Source organism: Phodopus roborovskii, unplaced genomic scaffold, assembly GCF_943737965.1.
Source record: "Phodopus roborovskii unplaced genomic scaffold, PHOROB, whole genome shotgun sequence".
Taxonomy (NCBI): domain Eukaryota; kingdom Metazoa; phylum Chordata; class Mammalia; order Rodentia; family Cricetidae; genus Phodopus; species Phodopus roborovskii.
In genome coordinates, this window is record NW_026126407.1 from 15,183,663 (window position 1) to 15,208,557 (window position 24,895).

The window sequence follows — 24,895 nt, forward strand, 5'->3', positions numbered from 1 at the left end:
AAATGGCCCCCATAGGTTGCTTTACTTGGTCCCTAGTTGGTACTGTTTGAGGGAAGGATTAGGTGTGGATTTGTTGGAGGAGACTGCAGTTTCATGTGGTCAGACTGCAATTTCAAAAGACACATGTGATTCCCCATGCACTCTTGTTGTCTCAGGTTATGGATTAAGATGTGGATGCTCAGCTATTCCTTCACTCTGCTAATGTGGACTCTTACCCGTTGAAACCATCAGCAAAGTTAAACATGGTCTTTTATAAGTTTCTTTGGTCATGATGTCTTATCACAGCAATAGAAAAGTATGAAAGACACAATAAAAGCTTATGAATCATGGAAATTTTCCTACTTCATCTTGAGGAAGTGCTACTTGCCTCAGCCCTCACACATAACTCTCACTATAAATTTATTTGTTTGTTTGTTTTGTTTAGAGAGAGAATGCCACTATGTGACCTAGCCTGCTCTCATACTCACAACTTTCTGCCTCCTGAGCACCTGATATATATATATATATATATATATGTATGTATGTATGTATGTATGTATGTATGTATATGTATATGTATGTATGTATGTATATATATATATATATATATATATATATATATATATATATATGGAGGCATCTATTTCAGGTATGATCGGAACAAGCTGTCCCTAAAGGAGATCATGAATGTACAGTACATCTCCTGTATGAATCCCACTGCAGGCAGCTTTACCATCAACCCAAGGCTTCAGGTATGAAAGGAGTCAAGCATGGGTGATACTTCTGAATCCTAATGTTATCTCTCAGGGCTGATGGCCTTTGCTATCAATGGTAACTGGCCTTTGCTCTGGACAGCCTACCAAAGTAGCAAATCAACTTGCATTTCTAAGATAAAAGCCCTTAGAGTCAGCATCACAAGATTGAAAACTAGAGGAGTTCCCAGAGTCTACATGACTTGACTCCCTCATTCTCAATATAATACTTCTGATAGATGAAATTACCTTTTCAAGTGTACAGATACAGTGTCAACTCAGATTTGGATTCAGATTCTTTTCCTACTATCCTATATAGTGTCTTTGGTCAAAGCTTCAATGCCATTATTCTTCCAGTCACTTCGGGCTCAACCTAAGTTTGGATACAGAATCTTTGATTACTGTCCCCAGTCCAGAGCAGTTAACTTCACTGGGTGATAAATGATATCCAGCTTACTCCTGTCCCATGTTTCTTGTTTTCTTCTGCAGCGTCACTTCAGCGTGTTTGTTCTCTCCTTCCCGGGGGCTGATGCCCTCTCCTCTATTTATAGCACCATCCTGACTCATCACCTGAAGCTTGGAAACTTCCCCACCACCCTACAGAAATCCATTCCTTCTCTGATCAACCTGGCTATCACCTTCCACCAGAAAATTGCTACCACATTCCTGCCCACAGCAATCAAATTTCACTACATCTTCAATCTCAGAGATTTTGCCAATATTTTCCAGGTAAGTTTTTGAGATACTCTAAGAGCTTAGAGATGATCCATAGGCTCCTATTTGTAATAAAGTAGATGTTGAATGGTAAATCCCTCTCAGCAAAGACACAAATTGTATGGAGTTGTGATCATAAATAGATAAAGAATGTCATGAGCTTCATGAAGAAGACTTCAACAAAAGAAAGTTTTATTTTAAAACTAAATTATTTCTCAGTGAAGACAGCATATCTCTCAGTTGGTTCCTTTGTTCCAAGGCTCGGCATCAGTTAGGAAATTCTATATTACTATTCTAATGTATTGAAAAGGAAAAGGGAGAAGATAGGCAAGAAAATAGAAAGAGAAGAGAGAATGAAAAGGAACAATAAGAGAAGGGAAAAGAAGAAGAAAGGAAAAGGGAAGAGAAGAAGAAAGAAGAGTAATTATTAACAAAAATCCTTCATCACTTGTATTCATTATTTTCCTAATACTCCTAAAGTGCCACCTGCCATTTTCTGATACAGCCTCAGTCCTACAAATTTCAGGTTCATTTCCATATCAAATCTATTTCAGATATAGTCTAGTCTGGTCTCCAATGTGAGATTCTCCTGTCACAGCCAGTTGGGAAGGTCAGAGTAGACTATATAGTAAGATCCTATCTCAAAAATAACAAAAGCAAAACCTCACTACCCTGTAAAGCTTATGGTTCCAAGGTTCTCAGAGCATGGCAAAGTCTTGCTTATTCATAATTTGCTTGCATGCTTTAACATTAATTGAAGAAGAGATTGATTACACCATAGACCCATGCTTACACTCACTGAAATGTGATGGAGTCTGGGTATTAATGTCTGTGTTTCCTAAATGAAAAGGAAGAGGTAAAAACTTTGGTCAAATTCATATTGCTCTTCAGTGGCAGTGCTAAAAGAGAACTGATCAACCTTCCCTGACCAGAAGCAACCTTGCCTTGGTTCATGTGTGGACATTTGCCTTGTCATCTAGACATTCTAAAACTCACGCTTCAACTCAATATTTTGCAATCAATGTTGTTTTGGTTGTTTTTATCAAGTTGACATGAACCTAGACATATGTAGGAAGCAGGAATCTTTAATTGAGAAAATTTCTCCCAAAACTGGCCTGTGTTCAAGTCTAGGAAGCATTTTTTTAAAAAAATAATTGATGTTGGCCCAGCCCACTATTGGCAGTGCCATCCCTGACCAGGTGCTCCTTGGTTGTAACAAAAAAGTAGGCTGAACAAGCCATGGGAATCAATCTTGAAACAGCACTCCTCCATGGCCTCCTTAATAGTTCCTGCCTAGAGTCCCTGTCCCAACTCCCTCAGGGAAGCCATAAGGTGAAGTAAGCCTTGTCCTCCCCAAGTTACTTTTGATCGTGGTTATTCAGTAGAGACTTGGAGAAGTTACTGGCTAGCATGAATACTCAGGGAGACAGAAAGCACAAGGTGGTGTTAGCTTACATTGGCTGGGTGGGAACAGTGGTGGTAGGTAGTGGAGACACAAGAGATGAGACTACAATATAATGGGAAACCTGAAGAGGTCCTTGTATAGTTTATAATATTTGCTGAGCACATCACTAAGCCTTTATACACATTAATTCATTTAATCCTCTCAACAGCCATAGAAGGTAAAACACTGACTATAATCAGCCTTCTTTAACCTTGAGTTCCACAGAGCAACTGTGGATTGAAAATGTTTTGAAGACTTAGATCTGTACAGAAGAGATAGATTATTTGCTTTTTGATCAGTAATCCACTAATAGTAGAATGTACAAATGATTTATCCTATCAGCTTCATTAGATGTTGTACATAGTTTAGAGATGGCTAAAGGTATAAAGAAGAATCTGCATAGGCTATATGCTTATATTGCTATATTTTATAGAAATACACAAGTGTCCATGGATTATGATGCTCAAGGGGGTCCTGGAACCAGTGTCCTATGGGTTAACAGAAATGACTCTATTTCAATGTAAAAATAACATAATTGTGAGTTTCCTTGAACATTATCACAGAACCTGTAGTCAGCAGCATGTCCCAAGCATAGGTCCCAAGTATATGGCTTGATTTATTATCACAAGTGACCACACTTGAAATCACACCTTGCTCAAGAACTAAAATACCTCTAGTATCAACATAGCTCTCTTTCTCATTCACTCTTTCTTCTCCTTCTAACCCTCAATATTATCCAGACTTCTAATACCATACCTTACTTTAACCTAGTTCTTGACTTTGTAACAATAAAGTTTAAGTGAATATTACCAATCCATCCAGTATTTTTTCTGTTATTCATTTCTTTAATCATGTTAGTTATAAAAGTAATCTTTAAGGCAGAGCACAATGGTACAGGCCTTAAGTTATAGCATTATAGGCACAGAGGCTGGGGATCTCTATGAGTCTGAGGCCAGAATGGTCTACGAATGAGACCATGTCCAAAAAAAAAAAAAAAAAAATTTATATTTCCTTCCAATCTTTAATTTTTTTATTTCTTTTCCTTGTGGTATTTTGTTGGCTTCAGCTTCCAGTACAGTTTTTGAAGAAGAGTGTGAGAGCAGAATCTTTTCACAATCATCATTTTTCAGAGAGAAAAGCTTTAACAGCTCATTGCTACAAATATTATTCATAGGTTTCTGAGGGTAATCTTTGCCTTGGTAAGATGATTTTTCATAGTTTATTAAGAGTTTTATTCACAACTGAGTACAGAAACTTAACAAATTTGTTTACTGAATGAAATCATTAAAACCTTTTTTCTTCCCTAGTCTGATACTGTACTAAATTATGTTAATTCCTTTTGAATCATAGGTTAGCTTAGCATTCCTGGGTAATTTTGTTACTACCTATATTGTTTCACTGTTTTTCTGCTAGCCTACATAATTTCTACATCTGTATTACTAAATCTCTTTCCTTGCCATCCTAAGATAATAAAATCTAGATAAAATATTTTGGATTTTTTCTCCCCCCCCCCCACTTCTGGAAGATTTTGTAAAACATGGCATTGTGCTTTCCTCACGTGCTGACAGCCACCTAGAGTTTTCATTCACAGAAGGCTGAAATTATGAATTCAATTCTTCTGATACATGTAACACTACTGCATTTTGTATCATATATTTACCACTGTATCATAGAACAACTTAATAGGCCAAAAATCTACTGTTGTCCTTATAGTGTCTTTGAAGACTTTCTGCAGGCAGAATTATGGCTGTCTCAAGAAACTGTCTTTTTCCCCAAAGACTTCATCTGGCTGGTGGAGGCCCACCTACACAGTAGGCTTAATGTCTTTAGCATGTCGAAGACTTCATGGCCACAGACACAGCTGTGTCTGACCTATGTCAGATTTTTTATATTCTTGTGCTTCAGGAGACAAAGTTTTTAGAAGTCAAGCCTTACAGTTGTGCCTTTCCATAATACTGTTCATCTGCTCACGTTGTTATACATAATAATACATTTGAGATTTAGTCTACCTGTACTGTTTGTTTATGTATCCTCCATTCTGTTTCCTTTCACTCCCTTCTTGTATTCTGTGGAACTTTTATGTGTTTCTATTGTTTTATTTTCTCCCTCTTTCAAGATATACATTTTTTCACTATTCATCTAGTGAATGGCCTATCAATCATAGTTTTGTAAATGTTTGCATTTGTTCAGTCTAATACTTAGACCTTCTGTGAATTGAGCTTCTTTTTCTTCTCTTCTTGGATCATTTAGTCTTAACTGGTCCTAATATTATCCATAATTTTTGTTTGATATGCAGTTATTATTGGCTTTACCGTGTGCAGATAATTTGAGGGTTAGACAATGTTATTTGCCTTTGGAAGTTACACTCTTCTGCTTCCATGAGCAGCTGTGAAGCCTGCAATGACTGCTCTGGGCTTTCATCCCTGTAAGAGCCTAGAACAACTCTTTGGGGGCCTCCCTGTGAGTTATAAGCATGATTCTCCTCCTTAGCAATCCTTGCACCTAGTTCTCATCCTCCCTGCTTCATGAGACAAGACAAGATCATGCGGCATCTTAACTTCCTCTTGTCTCTGCCTTTTCCTTTTCCTAACTTGTATCCACAGTTTGTGACTTGATAAAAGTCTTAAGAGGAAAAGTGAATGTTAGTTCTTTGGATCTTCTCTCCTCTATCTTATCCCCTCTAGTCTTCACTATCTTGGTCACTTTCTCTATAACAACTGAAAGTAAGGAGCTTTAAAATAACATTAGTCTTTTTCTTGTTGATATAAGTGGGTTGGTCCAAGATCAGCCAGTCTGCCATTACTAAAACGGAAATCTTGATGAAGATTTTTTTTCTGTGCCATATGTGTGGAAGATTTAATGCTAGCCCACTCTTTGTTTCAAAAAGAATTCATTTCAGAGGGCTAGAGAGATGTCTTAATGGTTAAAAGAACCCATGTCGGGAACTAATAGCCTTCTATATCCCCAGATCCAGAGGATCTGGCATCTCTGGACTGTAGAACCTGCACTTATGTCCATATATCCACACTCAGATACACACATACACACACACACACACACACACACACACACAGAGAGAGAGAGAGAGAGAGAGAGAGAGAGAGAGAGAGAGAGAGAGAGAAGGAGGATATGTTTTAAATAGATCTTTCAAAGGGAGAGTTCATTGCAAATCTATGTCAGGCAGTATGCTAGGCCCAATAACAAAAATCAACTATAATCACAATGAAATCCACCTGCTGCTTTCTTTGAGTTATCAAGAGCATCAGGAAACATTTGAAGAAAAATAATCTGAGGAGATAATGATTCTATATTGGAGATTTATGCAGAAAAGACCTTGGGGGGTATATCAGAGGGGGGACTGTTTAACAGGAGAGGGAGTTTCTCAGAAGTCTTCAACAAAGGCATTAAGAAATGAAATCATGAAAGGCAAGCATAGGAAGTAACAAGAAGAATGGAGGCACAACATGTGTGCAGTATCAGAAAAACAAAAGTAAAAGTGGAAACTAGGTGTCATGGGAAGTAATGATGAGGATGATTATGAAGGAGTACACTGTAGCAATGTTACAACCAGATGTCTGTATTGTGTTGATGAATCTGAGTTTTATTGTAAGAATAACAAAGAACCATTGAGTGGCCCCATGTCCTCAAGCACAAGAAAGCAATGATAGAGAACAGGTGATGAATTAAAGCTAGATAGAGGATCAGTTGATATTGTTAAGTCTACCTCCATTTTCTTTTTCATTGAAAGCAGATGTTCATGTGTTGGCTAATAATAGCAAAGAGAGGTGTCAGAGACTTGAAGAATCAACACGTCTCTGTGCCACATGAAAAAGGAACTCAATCGAGATGAACACATTGGTTGCTGACCTGCAAAGGCCAGCTATTCTCATCCTTTCATCTGTCATTATTCTGATTTTATACAGTCAATCATTGGCAAAATCAATTTGCAAAATGAACCATGGAGGACTGAAATATATCATCTTCTGCACAAATTTGTTCGGAGAATTCAAGTGTACCCTCCATTGCAAGGAATTCTTTAGTGAGATAACCCCCAGTACCATCCCAGGTTGGACAAAAATGCTCTAGAGAAGTAGTTCTCAGCCTGTGGGTAATGGCCTCTTTGTCAAACCTCTATCTACAAATCTATTTACATTATGATTCATAACAGTAGAAAATTATGAAGTAGCAATGAAATATTCTTATGGTTGGGAGGTCACCACAAGATAAGGAACTGTATTAAAGGGTCACAACATTAGGGAGGTTGAGAACCACTGCTCTAGAGAGTTTTTTGATTTGCTGTCCTTCTGAGCTGTTGTTAACATTATCTGTTGTCTGATCTCCTTGAAGGGCATCCTTTTCTCTTCTGTGGAATGTGTGAAGTCCACACAGGACCTAGTAAAACTCTATGTGCATGAATCAAATCGGGTTTATCGGGATAAGATGGTGGAAGAAAAGGATTTGCATGTTTTTGACAAAATCCAAAGAGACTTCCTCAAGAAAAATTTTGATGTAAGTATTGCCTGTGATGTTTTTAGTTTTAAAAAGTATATATAGTGATGACCATGCAGATGATCACTCCAAATCAATCTAATCCACCAAGTTGGGGAAAGCCAGAGAATGGACTCAAAAGGAAATTCTATCATGATTTTGCTCAGTCAAAAAAATAAAGGGCAAAGCCTAGTGTACTCATAGATCTCATATGGAAAGGATCCCTAGAGAGTATCTGATCCAAAGACTCATATGATACCAAGGCCCATCCTGTCTCCTGGGTGATATCTCTGATGGTATTCAGCATCCTGAGATTGTAAACACTCATCTCTCCCATGGTCGCCATTTTGAAAGTGTTAATAACTGGAAATGTGGTGCTATTCTAAAACAACATTTAGAATGACTTCAGACCCGAATGTTCATGTTAATGACTTAATATAGTTCTCTGTTCAGAAATCAGAGAATGACTGATGATCTCATTAGTCATCCTCTCCTTTCCCCCTCCCTCCTCCCCCTCCTCTCTTCCCTCCTTCCTTTACTGTGAGATAGGGTTTTGCTATATAGTTTAACTGTTTTTGAATTCACTATGTATCCAAGTCATTATGTAACAGAGGCTAGCCTTGAACTCTCCATTTTCCTGCCTCCACCTCCTGACAAATAGGGTCACAAAAATGTGTCACCATGTGACCCTGTTTTTTGCCATACCATAGTTTTGTCACTGTTATCCTCAAAATGTGCCCTTCTAAACAGTTTTTTTTGATGGAGAGAGTGGAGAAGAGCTTCATATTCTGCCCCTTTCTTGGAAACTCATTGGGTATTTAACCCTTGAACCTGGAAATCTGGAATCATCCTAATTCACACACCATTTTGCATGCATCCTAGCTCTGGGATCAGGACGTTTCTAGATTCATCACAAAGTGATTCAGCCTTTTTTTTTTTTTTTTAAGTCTCCAGTTCCCTGACTGGTAGCTTAGGGTGGCATAGTGTCACTATTAAGTATGCTTTAGTTCACTGTATTGGGTGGCTTCATCTCTCCCTTCTACATAACGTGGCTCTGGTCATTAAACTGGAGAATCTTTGTAGATGAGGCTTTTCAAAATGCTGCTTTCCTTTCTCTTCTGATAGATCCTTAGTGTAAATTGACACCCATCAGAACCAACCCACTGTGTTAACTTCAGCCAAGGTGTTGCTGTACTCCTTTCCTGTGCTTTCTTACATATTTTATTTATATTTTATGTATGTGGGTATTGTGCCTGCATGTATGTGTGTGTACTGTATACATGTCTGGTGCCCTTGGAGGCTGGAGGAGGGGACTGGATCACCTGGAACTGAAGTTACAGATAGTGCTTAGAATCTAACCCTGGTCATCTTGAAGGGCATCCAGTGCTCTTAATCACTGAGTCATTTCTCCAAAGCTGTCTTAGTTAGAGTAACTATTACTATGATGTATTACTGTGATGAAGCACCATGACCAAAAAAGCAACTTGGGCAGGAAAGGGTTTATTTCATCCACAGTTTCATGTAACAGTTAATCATCAAAAACAGTGAGGGCAGGAACTCAAGCTGGGCAGAAATCAGGAGGCAGGAGTTGATGTAGAGGCCATGGAGGGGTGTGGCTTACTGGTTTGCTCCCCATGGTTTGCTCAGTCTCCTTTATTATAGAAACCAGGACCACTAGTCCAGGAGTGGCTCCACCAGCAATGGTCTGGGCCCTCCCACATCAATCACTAATTAAGAAAATTCTTTACAGGTTTGTCTATAGTCTGATTTTGTGGTGGCATTTTTCTCAACTGAGGCTCCCTCCTCTCTGATGATTCTAGCTTGTGTCAAGTTGACATAAAACTAGCCAGCACAGACTCTTACTGTCTTTTTAAACTAGAGAAACAGCTCTTTTGCATTTCATTCAACCTATCCAGATGTCTGGGCAATTGTTGTTACAATTAACAAAGCTAGAATAGGTTAGGGTTTTCTATGGCCCTGAAAAGACCTTCAAAAAACAGGGCAAATCTGATAGTCAGTCTTCTAGCCCTCTATTCTTATTTCTCAGATAGCTGGCCTTGTTTCTCTGTGTGTGATTTGTCCTGCTCACTTCCCTCCATTGTGTTTAGTGGATCTTGCCCAGGGAGTTTATGAGGCTAACACTGCTGTGACTTATCCCTGGCAATGGCCCCTACTGGTTATCTTTTTCCTAGTCTGTATTTTAGAAAGCCTTCCTAGGACACATCACTTCTATAATATTTCTTCCCACATGAAGTCTTAGGTATCTAAGATTTTGACAAGCAAATAATTTGCTACTGTGCCCTCTAATGTGAACTAACAATAGCAGCCTCCAAAATACTTAGAGAATAAATGGATAACAAAGAGATGAAGAGTTGTATCTGTTTAATTAATCAGATTATACTAGTCAATATACAACATGGTAATGTTTGTCCTGGGGTAAGATTTGACAAACAGTAAGACAGGATCCTAATGAAAGTTTTATTAACAGCACATTGCACTCTAAATGTTTTAATAGTATCAACAACCTTATATATAAACCAGCAAAGTAAGGATGGGAGCTATTAGAATATTCTTCACAAATCAAGTCCTCTCAATGAGTGGAGCCAACCTCACAGGAGACAGGAAATGTGTTTTATGACCAGACTGTAGGTTAGAGAATAAGGACCATTGGAATCGATGTAGAGTGAGGACACTGGGCAATGATCTCTTGAATCCAAAGTTGCCAAAGGAGGCCCTGCTTACGGAAATCCACCCATGTCCTCATCTCCTCTTTTGAAAACAAAAACATTCTTACGGTTCTTTAAAGATAGAGTCATCCCATTTTCCACTTCCCACCACTAATCTGTAAGGATTAACAAACAAACAAAGTTTATGAATTCCTAGATGTGGTCAAACCAGGGTAAAAGTCCACCTTCTAATGAAGTGTCAATGAGGCTGTGTTGGGAGTAGCTCTGATGCTTTCTTTGCAGGGAGCATGAAGAGAAAGCAGCCAGGCTGGTGCCTCCATCATATGTAGTACCAGACAAAAGTATGTAAGAACCTCACGCCTGTGTCTTCTCACCAGGGTATTGAAGAGATGATGCAGCAGACAGAAAGTCTGAATATGTATTGCCACTTTGCAAATGGCATTGGTGAGCCCAAATACATGCCTGTGCAATCATGGGAACTTCTGAGCCAGACTTTGGTGGAAGCCCTGGAGAGTCACAATGAAGTAAATGCTGTGATGGACCTGGTTCTCTTTGAGGATGCCATGCGCCACGTGTGAGTGTGAACGTCTTCCTTGTGTCTCCTTGGTGGCTTCCCTCTTCCCAGGGTCAGGGGTCTCATTTGGTTATTCTAAGTCACTTCCTTTCTTACTAGAGTTTTTAAATTAGTTCTTTAAGAATTTCATACAATGTATTTTTGACCACACACACACACCTCTCACCCCAGAACAGTTTCAGTTCAGTAAAGCCAGAAGTCAGCCACTGTTATCTCTGAGTGAAGGTCAAGATGGCTGCTGGTAGTGCTACAGCTGCAGTTTTACCAATGGCCTTAGGGGGCAGTAGAACACAGAACTCAGCTCAGACAGCATTGGATTTATTTCCACATTCACATTTACTATACCTGTCCATAATCACAGCAACACCAACAGACTTGAGATCATAAAAGAGGCAACAGGACCCCCCCATACACACACACACACACACACACACACACACACACACACACACACACACACACACACACCTTTTCCAAGTACACATATATTTCAAAACTTAAATATTAATTACTATATGTGTTCATACCATCTAGTGAGTCACTGCAATAGTCACCAGCACTCTCAGATAACTGACATTCACACAGTGTGCCTTATATCTAACTCTTTATATTGTCTGAGTTCTACTTAACACTCTTGGTGCCTTCCAGTATCCTTCCTCCCTGACCAAGGTTTCCAGAGTTTTAACTGCTAAATTATGACTGAAGCATGGCTGGCTCCTGAGTCCAGAGAAACTGTTTCCCTTCCCCAGCCATCCCATGAACCCCAGAGCTCAGAGAGGGACTGGCTCCTCATCCTCACCCTCACCACAATAGTACACTTAACTCCCTTTTTAAAGTTGTATTTGCTTTTTATGTTTTATGTGTATAAGTGTGTTGCCTGTGTGTATGCATGTATGTATGTGTGTGTATATACTACGTATGTGCCTAGTACCTGTAGAGACTAGAAGAGGACATCAGCATGCCTGCTATCAGTCATGAACTCACGTTCAGAGTCTGAATTACAAATCTCTCTGTGACTCACATGTCCATTTCCCCTCCTACTTACCATGGAAACCTCAGCTGTACTTCATCTCCATCAAGACTTCCATTTATAGGCCAGATGCTATATCATACTCCCATATCCATTTCCCTGCCACATCTTCTTGATTAACAGCTGGTTATCCCAACCCAGGCTTCCATAATTCTCCTGTCAGTGTGTCTATAGTACCAAATACACCTCTAGTTAAACCATCCCTCTTCCAATTGTTGAAGAAAATCCCCCAAACATGATGGCTAGTGTTTCTTCATATTTGTGGCCAGGCAAATCAGGTAGTCCCTAATGTGGCCTGAAATCCTCCCCCTCTACTCTGGTAACTCTATCCCCTTTGGATTCCTGAGATAACCACAAATATACAATTGTCCTTTCTTCTCAAACAAAGTCTTGTTTCCAGTTACAGCTAGAGAATGCATCTCTTATTTGGCTGAGATAAAGAAAAAAAGTGACTAGAAGAGAGTGTTCACACTCACCTCCAGGGCACATGTAGCCTACCTGAACCCCATCTCATGCATCCCAAGCACAAAGGCCGTTCAGCTTATCTGTTCCTTCTGAAGGCCAGTTACTTCACCTGTCATAGGATCCCATCCCTTTTCACCTCCTTGATAACCTCCTTCCTGCAGTTATCCCCTATTCCCTCCCTCCTCACACTTTATCCCATCGCTAATTTCTGAGTCATATGGATCAGCATGCAAACATTTTCAGTTGTCAAAAAATATAAGCTATTGCTTGGCCCAATCTTCCTTTTCATCTACTACCACCATTTCTATGCTCCTGATCACAACCAAACCCATCAAAAAGGCAGTCCATGTCCAAAAAGCCTGTCACATTTTCTCCCCTCTAGTTCTCTCCTCAATAAGCTCATCTTGCAACATGAGCAAATCACTGTACCCATCCCAGACCTCGCTGAGGTCAAATGCTATAGCTGGGTTCATACCTTGTGTTCCTTGGTCAGATGCTGCATACCTCATGATTTTGTACTTTGTTTAATATCCACCCATCCATCCACCATCTAACATGTGCTTGTAGACCAGATAATGTTTACCCCTACACAGCTTCTGGGAAGCATCCTGGCCTGATTGTGTACCTTCTTCTCTTTCTGAGAGACCCTTTGGTAACTCCTTGATTAACCATGCCAACAGAGTCTGCTCTGCCCTTGCTGAAGGCTTTATATAGATCTTTAACTTCACTTTCTTCATCCAACTGTTCTCCTTGTCTATTTGTTTTTCCTCCTTGTGTATATTTTCAGCATGTTCTTTTCATCCTCTTAGAATCACTGTAATTATTAATCACACAGAACTTCACATATACTGCTTTTTTGCTCCAAAAGTCTTATTAGTCCTCCAGGGTGAGTGAGTGTGTGTGTGTGTGTGTGTGTGTGTGTGTGTGTGTGTGTGTGTGTGTGTGTGTGTGTGTTCAAAGAACCAGTTTCCTCCAGCTGTGCTATGGGGCATCTTCAGCTTTTGTTTTTAATCTCTCAGAAATTCAGTAATGGGCTTAACATAGACAGTCTTGGTTTTCTAGCCCAGGAGTCCTCTAGAATATTGATCTTCTTTTTAAATTTTGTGATTAAAATTCAGAGTCCCTTGCCCTTGTCAGAGGTTGTTAATGAAACCCCAGCTGGAGTCTAATGCTGACAGCTGCAGACTAACCCATTCTAACTCAGAAACTTCATCACTAGCAATGTGTTTCACATCTATATATTGAGTAACACAGCCCTTGCTATGATGAATTCAGGCCTACAAGAATAGATCTGGGTACCAAGAAGCCCAGGGACCCTGTTGTGCCCCAATTCTTCCTCCAAGTCTGCCTCTCTCCTCCAGCAATCCATATGGTCTGGTCTCTCTCTTTCCTGAATGAAAAGATAGGGCCTGGACACTTGGCACCAGTGTCTCCTTTCGTCAGGCACTAATTCAGATGCAGAAAAAAACAATCCCCTGCACAGAATATAATGAAAAGTTACAAACAGTGCCTTCAATGTGATATTGCATGCAAACACTGGGTTTTGTTTCAGCTTAATAAAATTGTATTGGATAGCTTCAATGTGCTTGCTCTGTAATGGATACAAAATGAACATTTACACTCTTTAGGCATGTGGAAATGATAGTTTAATAAGAAGGCAAGAGAAGGGTAAATCTAGCTGATAATGACAGAGTATACGTTCCACAATTAAATAAGTGGAGTGAAAAGGGAAACTAATAAAAGAAGTAACTGTAGGCCAATAAATAACTCCTGAATATTTAGGCAGACAAGTCTTAACCACACAGAATTCAGTGACATACAATTTTAAGTCCTAAATAATTCTCTATGTCTAAGGCCTGGAAGGAAAACAAAAGGGATAAAAGCGAAAATTGAAGGGAACTCAGAATGCACATGAAAAGGACTTACAAATTTAAAAGTGAGCCTTGGTTGAGAAAACATCAATAGAAAATGCACAAATGAAAAACATTGTGGCTCATATACACGATAAGTATTCAACTCCCTAGAAAATCAAATTGAAATTAAGACTATACTATTTAGCTTTTAAAATTGTCAAATATATGTGTGTATATACAACAAATGTATACATACATAAATGGGGGTCTGTGCCTACTGCATGCTGCTGAAAGGGTCGTTGATACACAAACACTTATGCAAGGGTTTCCTTCCTAGCAGCACATATACTTCCCAGGAGAGATGAGGCAATGAGGACCCAGTTTCTGATGCTGATCATGACTGGGCCATACATGTACCTTTACAAACACACTTATTTTGTTAACATGTCAAACCCCATCTTCCAAATCCACTCCCAAGCACAATCCCCACCATGAGGTTACCCAGAACTTAATTGTTCACTGTTGTTTATTTTGAATATGCAGTGGCATCCTTAACCTATCTTGAATATGGTGTAACAGGGATGCAGGAGTGGAGTGTAGTAGTATTATCCAGTATCAAATAGAGCCTCTGCTTTGTAGCCAGAAGTACAGCACCCAAATTTTAATTCCCATACTCTTTGTCCAAAGATCCCCAATACCAGAATTCACTGACATACACTGTAATGCAGTGACTACAGCTCTGTGTGTTCTTGCCCCCCCAGCATGACAGAACCATTGATTGGGTCAGTTGTTTCACTCGAGAAGAGCACAGATGGGCACCTCACTTCTGAGGAGCTTTTCTTTTTTCATTAAATTTCCAGAGCCATTAAAAAATTGCCTTGCTATTTGGCTCAACAATTTTACAACTAGGAAACTCACCCCCAAGGAAATGATTAGGAATATAAAATACAAACAAAATGTTATAACACATTATTGGACCACCTAAGTATCCAATAGTAGGATATTTCAGACAAGCAAGTTACTGTGTTTTTATTATCAATACAATATTGATATCCTATCCATATACTGTTCCACCATCAAAAGCATAGTTTGGGAGATTGCTTAATGGCTTAGAGAAGTCATCACAATCTACCGCTAAATGAAAATCTGGTCTCAAGACAATATATTCCGTGTTTAGGGATTGGCTTGGTGGTAGAGTGCTGCTTATTATTGAGGGGACATGGATGTTATCACCAGGACTGGAAACAAATAAACAAAGTATTATGCTCATATATAAGCTGCCCTCAAATTTTAAAAGCTACAGGATAGAAATGCATTGACATTTCAAATGCAATAACCAAATATATATTCACAGACATCCAGACACACTGGTCCAGAAGACCATAAAATTAATGTCAGTAGGATTTATTGCTAGACAATAGAATTGTGGTGTTTTTTCTTTCCTATGTTTTCTATATTTTGTATAATGAGAAGCCGTTGGGTTCCTTATATAAGATCCACTGTAGGTGGAGATTAATGAAAGTTTGGCATGACAGCCTGGAGGAAGCTACCAGTATGTCATTTGAAGAAGGCCTCTTGGGTTGGGAATGACTTCCTTTGGAGAGTAGGAACTAAACCCAAGATAACCTGAGATACTCTCCCATCACTGAGGAGAAGAATGGGTACTGGAAGTGCTAAGATACTAGAGGGGAAAAATCTAGAACTCGAGGAAGTGAGTGCCTTGAAGGCTGCCATTAAGCATCTGCAAACACCCATTGCTTGAACTTGAGCATCTAGGAAGGGTCAGAGGATGGAGACTCAAGTCTGAACTCCCTGCTTTCTTTCAATTACTTTAACTTTATTCCCTATCTTCCTAAAACATTCAGACACTTGTAGCCTTGCCTCATCAGTTCTAGCCTACTCTGATTATTTTCCTAATAGCATGCTTATCTTTTTCTTTATAGTCTCTTTTTTACCTAAAGTCACAATTAGGTAAGAAAGGGAACTGGAACAAAGCTGGGTTCGGTGAGGGAGAAGAAGAAACTCACCCTGAGTCCCTCTCCAGCCTCACCCCTCACCCTACCAGGCATCCTGGCCTTCCCTGACTCTCACTAATTCACTGGGTCCTCTAGCTTTAGGGAAAAAAAATGACAATTGCAGTGCACTTAGGGAGGAAGATGATATCAAGTTAGAGGACAAGCTATGAAAGTTCCCCAGAGTACAGTTGTGCCTCCAAGAGAGGCTCCAGCTTCCTCTCCAACCATTATGCCCTTTGTACTTCTCACTGTGGACAGTGGCCTCTGTGACGTGTTTCTGCTCACTGTTCAGCTGCCATATCAACCGAATCCTGGAGTCCCCTAGAGGGAATGCCCTGCTAGTTGGTGTAGGTGGGAGTGGTAAGCAGAGTCTCACGAGGCTGGCGGCTTTTATCAGCTCCATGGACGTGTCCCAGATCACCCTGCGCAAAGGCTACCAAATTCCCGACTTCAAGGTAAGTTTGGCTACTTTTGGAAGAGACCCTGCCTCTCTCCAGTCACCTACAATCCTTGTCATCTTTCTTTGGTTCTCTACATCCCCTACCCAGAACCTCCCATTCATTGTCCATTTTCTCCTTAGTTCCCAGGCTGGTGAGACAAGGGGCTCTTTTCTCATTAGGCTCAGCTTAAGGACAGTGTTCTTTCCAGGGCCAGCCTCTGTGAGACCTCATCTGCCCTTTTACATCAATGTACCTTGGCTCTTGCCCAATTTGTATCAAACTTAGCATACAGCTTGCTAGCTGCTCAAGTAGACTTGGGAAAGGTTCAAACAGTCTGGCCAAGTTTTATGAGAAAATCATATTTGAAAAGAGAGGGAATAACCACTGCCACTGGGATCTTCTGTCATATTTACTGGTTTCAGATAGAAGCCATGATTTGTGTTCTGGACAGTGAAGAAGGGTAGTATGCACAACTTTCAAAGGTCATTTGTCCAGCAGCCTCTTGTATCTACAGCCATAACCATGTCATTGTAGAAAGTCACGGTATAGTTTCTAGCAGGAATTTTCCTTAGTATTCCTAGGAGAACTCTAGCCAGTGCTAAGCCAGACCTACCCACCTGCCCTCATCATCTCTCAGGTCATGATGAGAGCAGTAGAGGTTCACTTTTGCTCTGAAGCCACAGACCAGTTTGCAAATACTGGCTGCATCCAGGTTCATGTGTGGTCTTTGTTCAGTGTTTCCAAAGACAAGCTAGTGGGATAGGGAACAGGAATTTACAGAATGATGTTATTCTAAATTTTGGCTATGGACCAGAACCTCTGAGAATCTTCCAGTAATGCTGATAGCTGCCTCCCTCCCCATGCTGTTCAGATTTAGCTTGTGTGGGGAACCACGTGGGCATCAGAACTCACCTGGGGCAAAGGTTCTCAACCTGCTACAAACTTTTAAGATAGTTCCTCATGTGGTGGTGACCCCAACCATAAAATTATTTTTCATTGCTACTGTATAACTATAATTTTGCTAGTATTATGAATTGCTATGTACATATCTGTGCTTTCCAATGCTCTTCAGTTCATTCTGTGGAGGGTGGGTTGACCACCAAAGGGACCGTGCCACAGGCTGAGAACCACTGCTCTACATTATTCTAATGACAGTTGAGAAACGCTGTCTTAGATCATAAGTGTAGGATAAGAACCATTCATCCAAAGAGAAGTCAGTTGCCTCTGAGGGATTATTTGAATTCTACAGAAATTCTATAATAAAAGAAGGTATGAGGCTGTTAGGAAATCAGGTCTGAAGGACACTAGAGAAAATAAAGCATAGCAGAATGAAATGTAAACTTTATAGGAGTTATACTACAAGGAGCCAAGACTGATTATAGTAGGTAAAATTCAGGGCTCGGCATCTTAGCCCCAGATTTCATGCATCTTCAGCTTTGATTGGGTTTCCTGCAGGTGGTTTTGAATTTTCACCTATGCCTGTGTTCTTCAGAACATTTTTTTTTTTCGGTCTAAGTCTGTCTCTTGAGCTAGTCATAAGAGGCTAAGGCATTGCTGGTATGAGATACTTTCAATCCCATACAAGTAGACCTTAGTACATGACTTTTCTGATAGCTTGCCTTCTGGAGCAAGCCATTCCCTTACTTGATGACATTAGTAAAAACAGATGAGCAAGGTAAGGTCCTTTGGAAAGAACCAGCTCAGTTACCTTTCTGCAGGAGCTCAGACACAGTACATGGACAACTGTGGTGGTATGAATTAAGGACCCTATCATGTGGTCTTAACTGTTAACCTCCGTTGGACTGATGAAATGTGGCATATTTCCCTACCTCTTGCTCAATAGTAGCTTCCCTACCTACCTCTCATTGTCATCTTGCTCAATTTCCAACTGAATTAGACAAGAACATACTTCCATTCCTGAAGAGAGAGTTGATGATCTCTTCTAAGGAGCCTCTGTCATTGATGATCTTGCAGATGGACCTGGCCAGCCTGTGTCTGAAAGCTGGGGTGAAAAATCTCAGCACGGTGTTTCTTATGACTGATGCCCATGTGGCTGATGAGAGGTTCCTGGTGCTCATCAATGATCTCCTGGCATCTGGTAAGAAAGTCTCCACATTCAAAAACCTCTAACGAGGCTGGAGTCATTTAAAGATAGATAGGTGGTCCGAGGTCAGGAAAGTCAGGTCATAGGCAATAGAAAATTCATATAATGAGTCACCAAAGGCCTTCCCAAAACTGTTGTAGCTGACAGTTCTGTTGCTTCTTAGAGTCTGTTTTCACTGTGGATCAAGCAGTAATTCTGAGACTCTTTGTTGGATAAAATCTGATCAAGGGAAGAAAAGAGATTAAAGGTCTGAAATTTTTCTAAGTTCAGAGAGTAGATGCTGTTTGCTCAGAATACCCATGAGAAAGAGAAAGTAGAACATATGTATGTCTTCAGAGTTGTTAGATGCTAGGAGAAGACAGAGGGAGAGAAGATGCACTGACATCACAGGGTGAGATCAAATCACCAGTTAGTGGTTTAGCAAGGATTCAGAACTTTAATGAAGAAAAGTGAAAGCAGCAACAGACAAAGAAATTCTCCAGGTAACTGTCTTTGGTGTCCAGTGAAGTTCACATGAATTGCCAAGTGCCCCACAACTGAGGAAGAAGAAAGCTTAGTTCTTGGCTACTTTGTTGTTCTTATTTATGTAGGAATTCGGGATTTATGTAAGGCATTCTAAAACCGATTGTGTACATTTAAAGATGTACATAAACACATGAAAAAATATAGCACACAAATGACCCAAAGTAGTTAACAAATTTTGCCTATGACAATAGGTTTTGCAGTTGCATAAATATATATTAATGTCAATCAAAGAGAATATGTGTCCCCAGATCTTACATGAAACATACATGTAAACCACCTTTTCACCTGGGTCAAGAAACCATTCAATATATTAGTGTCCCTAAACAAAATGCTCATATCAGCTTCCTGTACACCAAAAGCCCATTCCCCAGGACCCACCCCTGTCCATTTCATGCCTCTTAGTCTAAGGACTATGGTTATGATATTTCTCCATCATTTCTCCCATATCATAAGTGTTACATTTCAGGATGATGTCACTGCTTCAGAGTCACTGTCTGCTTCATGTCACACACACATAGCACTGCCTCCTGTGGTATATGACAGTCATTCCATGAAGAACCACCAGCTCCTGACCCAGATGGTACACTAACACATCTGTATAGGCTTGTTTCTAAATGAAGATCTGTGTTCTGGATTCCTTACTGCTCTGGCTCCTAGCATAACACTGAGCCTACATTTATTTCTTTCCCACTTGATCCTGCTTAAACTAGTTTTATATCCAAGAGTTTTCCTGCCAATGTGTATGCTTTTTCTCCTCCAATCACAACTGTTCCCCTTCTTAAACAGTCTCCAACATCTCATTGTAGTATTTAACCTAAGGTATCACCACACTTTTGTGGTTGCATTAAAAGAGAGAGGGATCAATTATCCTCCCACCCCAAAGCTATCTTAAAACCTAATTTCTAAAACAACTAAGAGAGTAAACCCAAGTTTACTTACACCTTACAGCTTTGGAGACATGGGGGAAAGTGCCAGCTTCACTCTGTATTTCATTTGGTGTCAATCTAGCCAGGCCACCTTCTCCTAAAATAACATCCAAAACACTGACATTGTTCAACTTTAGCCAAATGGAGTTTCATTTCTCAATGAAGTATCTTTAATTTCTTTCATTTAAAAGACAACCCTGTTGAAGTACAGATGAATTTATGAAGCCTTGTGCAATAAAAATACAGCTAGCCTGCTTGGGAGTCATTGGGTACATGATTTCCCCTTGAGGGTGCAGTTGCCCAAAGGCTGTGCTTTGCCCATGAGTGTTAAAGTGGGAAAGCAGGTTGGATTTTGTTTGTTGCGTTGTTTTTTTTTTTTTAATGCCTTCCCTTTTAACTCAATAACATCAACAGAGAGGTTCAGAACATATCTTCTACTTTTCATTTTCAAATGAATAATTTCTGACTGGAAAGCAACTGGATGCCTGTCTAGCCACGGTCATAGGGGTTTCTAAAACATCTCACAATAATCCTTCAGTTCTGCTCTGCAGGGTTATGCTATCACAGGGGAAGGAAGAAACTGTACTTTGTGATCTAAGGGCAGAAAAGTTGGACTGTAGAAATAAGGGAGAAATCTGCCACAGTAAAAGCCTGGGTTGTGAAAGCTTTTCCCAGACCAGATGCCTTGGGTGCTCCTGCCAATAACTCAGTTTGTCATAGTAGTTTATCTGCACGTTGGGATGGCTGGAAACTTGCAAGGAGTGTGTGCTAATGGTTCCACCCTCCCCCAACATGTCCGTCCCAAAGAGCCAGTGACCTCATGCCACAGGCTATGGTCTTTCCTCCCACATACTTTCGGTTATTATGACATCATTACCAAAATCAGATCATGAAGACAATGCCAAAAAAAAAAAAAAGCCTAAATGATTACCTTCTAGTTTTCCTTTTTCTATTTTAGACTCTTAGACTCTGCATCCATGAGTCCCTCCTTCTGTCAGACTTTCCTTTTATATGTATGTATATGTATATGTATATGAGATAACCAACTAATGCTATTTTCTCTTTACCTATTTCTGAGACTGTTCCAAGATGTCAATTTTTGATATGACAAATTATGATACTTATTAACTTATGTCCTTCTCTCCCAGGCAATTCCCTAGTAATATAGTTGAGGCAGGATCTGTCTAAACCACACTCCTTTATGAATCTCTGAGTACAGTATAAAACCCAAAACCCTTTGGAATAGGGAAATAGTCTTTCTGCTTGCTACCCCTTCACTGATCAATCATGAGTGAGCAGTTGCTAATTCCTTGATGCCACATACCATAGTCTTTGCAGACATCCTGACCTCAGTGTTCCTTTTGAACCTTATCCTCTTCACTCATATCAGGAGTCCCTTCTCAGTCTCAAGTGTCTTCTTGGTTAGTACATCCTCACTCTTCCACTGTCAGAACTAGGAATGGACTCAGCCTCATCCACTCTGAAACATCAGTGGCTGCACATGTTCCCACCACATTGGAAGAAGATTGTAAGGATACTAAAACTATACTGTCAGTTGTTTGCTAATTTTATGATGCCAAGTAATTCTGAGACAAAAAACAATCATAATAATTAAATAGCTGCTCTCCAGTTTATGAGAGAAAGATGACAAAGCTATAGCCATTTACAGACTTTATTTTGCCTATCTTCTTAGTACTTAATGTCTCCTGGGTCCTAAACTAAAAGCTGTCTTTTAAACTAAAATACATAATACTGTGTGGATAGTACTATGAGAATGGTGTGTCAATTTAGATATTGAGCATTACTATAGGATAGTATGTTTTAGTAAGTCTCCATCATGCCATAAAGAGGAACATGGGTACTGAAATAATCATTGCAACCCTCTGATTTTTCTTCTGGGGTCAAAGGAAGTAGATTTGGGTCATGTTTTTTGTTTTGTTTTTTTGGTTTTTTTTTTTTTTTTTTTTTTTTTTTTTTGCTTTTTTATTTAACCATAGGTTGTAGGTGGGGTCAAAGTTGATAGGCAAGTGTAAGACAGAATCAAGCACTTTCCTTTCATCCCAGGCTCTAACTGACCGAGCCATACCAAGATATCAGTCTCTTCTACCAAAGCACACTGTGGTGGTTTGAAAAATAAAAAAAAAAATAAATAAATGGGCCCAAAAAGGAGTGGAACTATTAGGAGGTGTGGCCTTGTTGGAGTAGATGTGGCCTTGTTAAGGGTTACTGTGGAGGTGGGCTTTGAAGTTTCATATATGCTCAAGCTATCCCCAGGATCTTAATAGCAACTTCCTGTTGGTTGAGGGATCGCGATGTAAGAACCCTCACCTCCTTCTCCAGCACCATGTCTGCTTGCTTGTTGCCTTGCTTCCTACAATGATGATAATGGATTAAATCTCTGAACTGTAGGCCACCACAATTAAGTGTTTTCTTTTGTAAGAGTTGCTGTGGTCATTGTGTCTCTTCACAGCAAGAGAAGCCCCGAGACACACACTAACTGCACAAATGATAATCTGTCTTGCAAAACACTGAAAGCATGTAGCTGGAGGTGGAGATGAGTCCCTAGAAGGAAAGTTTTAAGATGCTAAAAGAACCTCTGCCTCCATGTACATCACAAAATTCCCCTCTGACAGCTTCCATCCAAGCATAGTGTTAATATATCACAGAGAAAGTGACAGGAATGTTGTCAGAAATAGAGGAACACATCTAAAAATGGGGACTTTGCTCACAGTGCATATGTATGTGTCACTAGATATTCCAGCCAGTACTTTTTTTTAAGTACTTGGGATCTTGAGTACACCAAGCACAACCATGATGAGCCTGGGTGACTGCATAAATGTCCCAGAGCTCTCATCCTCTTGGGACTAAGAATATTCCACAAGCTCAGAGCAGCAAGCATTCTCTATGGGGTCAGAAAGTAAAGACTTCAGGCTTCGAAGGTCATCTGGTCTCTGTCACAACTGCTCAACTCTGTCACTGAAGTACGGAAATAAACACAAACAATAAATAAACATATCAGCATGACTGTACCCAATAAAAATGATTCATGAACAATAAAACTTGAATTTCACATAGGTTTTGTGTGCTACTAGATATTATTTTATTTTGGACATTAAGGATTGTCTAAAATGTCCAATTCTTAGCTTGGAGGACATAATAAAAAGAGAGAGTAAACAAAATATAGTGTGCAGGCCATAGTTCTAATCCTCAATCTGCATCATATTCTAGAGAAACATCAAAAAGTACATCAACTCTGCATCTTTCAGATGACAGTAAGGTGAAAAAGATGCAGACCAGTCTATTATAAATATCTAAGATGGGAGGGGAAGATCCACACCATACCTGGAGGGCTAAACCACACACACACACACACACACACACGTGCAGAAAAGTGCAGAGGTCACAGAGCTAGAAACCCTGACCACTGCAGACACTGTGAGCATAGTGCAAGCCAACTCCTCCTGAGTACATCTTCAAATACAACACAAGCCCTGAGCTGAACCCCAATACTCCCAAAACACTAAATACCCTTTTATTTTCCTAGCAGATTTCTTGGTTGTTTTTAATCAATAGAGGCTGATATATGTTATTCTGTTTGGAAGTCCTTAATTTCAACAAATGATAGCATAAGACATTTTATAGGTATGATGCTTAATTTTTATATTTATTTATTTTATGTGTATGGGCATTTTGCCTACATGTAATGTTGGCTGTGTGCCACAGGGGTGCATGGTGCCTATGGAGACCAGAAGAAGTTGCTAGATGCCTTAGAACTGGAGTTAGGTGGTTATGAGCTACTATGTGGGTGCTGGGGATTAAACCCAGAACCTCTTTGGAAGAGCAGCCAATGCTCTTAACTGGTGAGCCATCTCTCTAGCCCTATTTTGATCTTTCAAATGACTTAGGTTATCTGGCACAGTATCCCTACCTGGGTTAGTGCAGGTGTAATAGTAGTCCAAGGATGTGCACTAGTTTGGGTAAATAACAGGAACATAATTCCAGACACACTAGTATTGGAGACCGTTGGCTAACTTGCACACTTCGGGAACATCAAGTACTCTTGAAAGGAGAATGGGCAGGATGAAATCAAGAATTTCTTTCATCTCCAGAATTTTTGCAGCACTGACTTTTCCATGCTGGTTTGGAAGAAGAAGAAACAAGGGCTCCTAAGAGTTAAGGACCTAATGGGACCTTTGGGTGGTTCTGTGTCCAGTTGTACCATACTAGCATGATGGTTTGCTCCAGGAATGTGCAAGGGTTTTCCTGACACCTATGAGATTTCCTAAGCCTTCATATCATGACAGTGCTTTTCAACTATTTAACTAATTCACTGCTTCCTTCATTCTTTCCTCTCTCAAACTCAGTTCCTTGAGACTGGTCTACACCATTGAACAAAGAGTCTCACATCTCCTTTGGGCCTCAGTTTCTGAGTTTCTTTTCAGTACCCTCCTGGCCTTCCTCATCTCCATTTCACCTTTCCAAAGCCCTTTCAGTAGGGCTTTGGTGGTATAGTGGTGAGCAGAGCTGCCTTCCAAGATCAGCCATTCTATCTGAGGAGAAGCCGTCCCAAGTCAGAATTTTTCTCTATCCCATCTCTTCCTTTGATTTCTGCCTCACTCAATTCCTAGCTTTCAAACATGTGTGTGTGTGTGTGTGTGTGTGTGTGTGTGTGTGTGTGTATGTGTATGTAGGTGTATATATATATATATATTCTCTGATATTAAATCCAAACAGCAATCTTAGATCCTTCTCCCAGACTAAATTATTTGAAGAATAAAATTTGCAATATTCACGTTATCACCCCCACATTGACTGTTTTCTTTACAAAATATTTTGAACACTCAAAAATCAGTAAAACAAACACCCTTGGGATTGGAAATGATGTTGAAATATTAAAAT

At 39.9% G+C, this 24,895-nt stretch overlaps 1 protein-coding gene across 1 annotated transcript in view; it reads left to right on the forward strand.

The window, feature by feature from the left end:
* The window catches only part of Dnah9 (dynein axonemal heavy chain 9), a 329,177-nt gene that overhangs the window by 167,976 nt on the left and 136,306 nt on the right, over positions 1-24,895 (forward strand). Inside the window, exons 40-45 of the mRNA XM_051180369.1 lie at positions 629-731; positions 1,221-1,460; positions 7,237-7,398; positions 10,442-10,638; positions 16,294-16,456; positions 18,416-18,539. Of these exons, the coding sequence (XP_051036326.1) occupies positions 629-731; positions 1,221-1,460; positions 7,237-7,398; positions 10,442-10,638; positions 16,294-16,456; positions 18,416-18,539 (989 nt within the window). The remainder of the gene's footprint in view (positions 1-628; positions 732-1,220; positions 1,461-7,236; positions 7,399-10,441; positions 10,639-16,293; positions 16,457-18,415; positions 18,540-24,895) is intronic.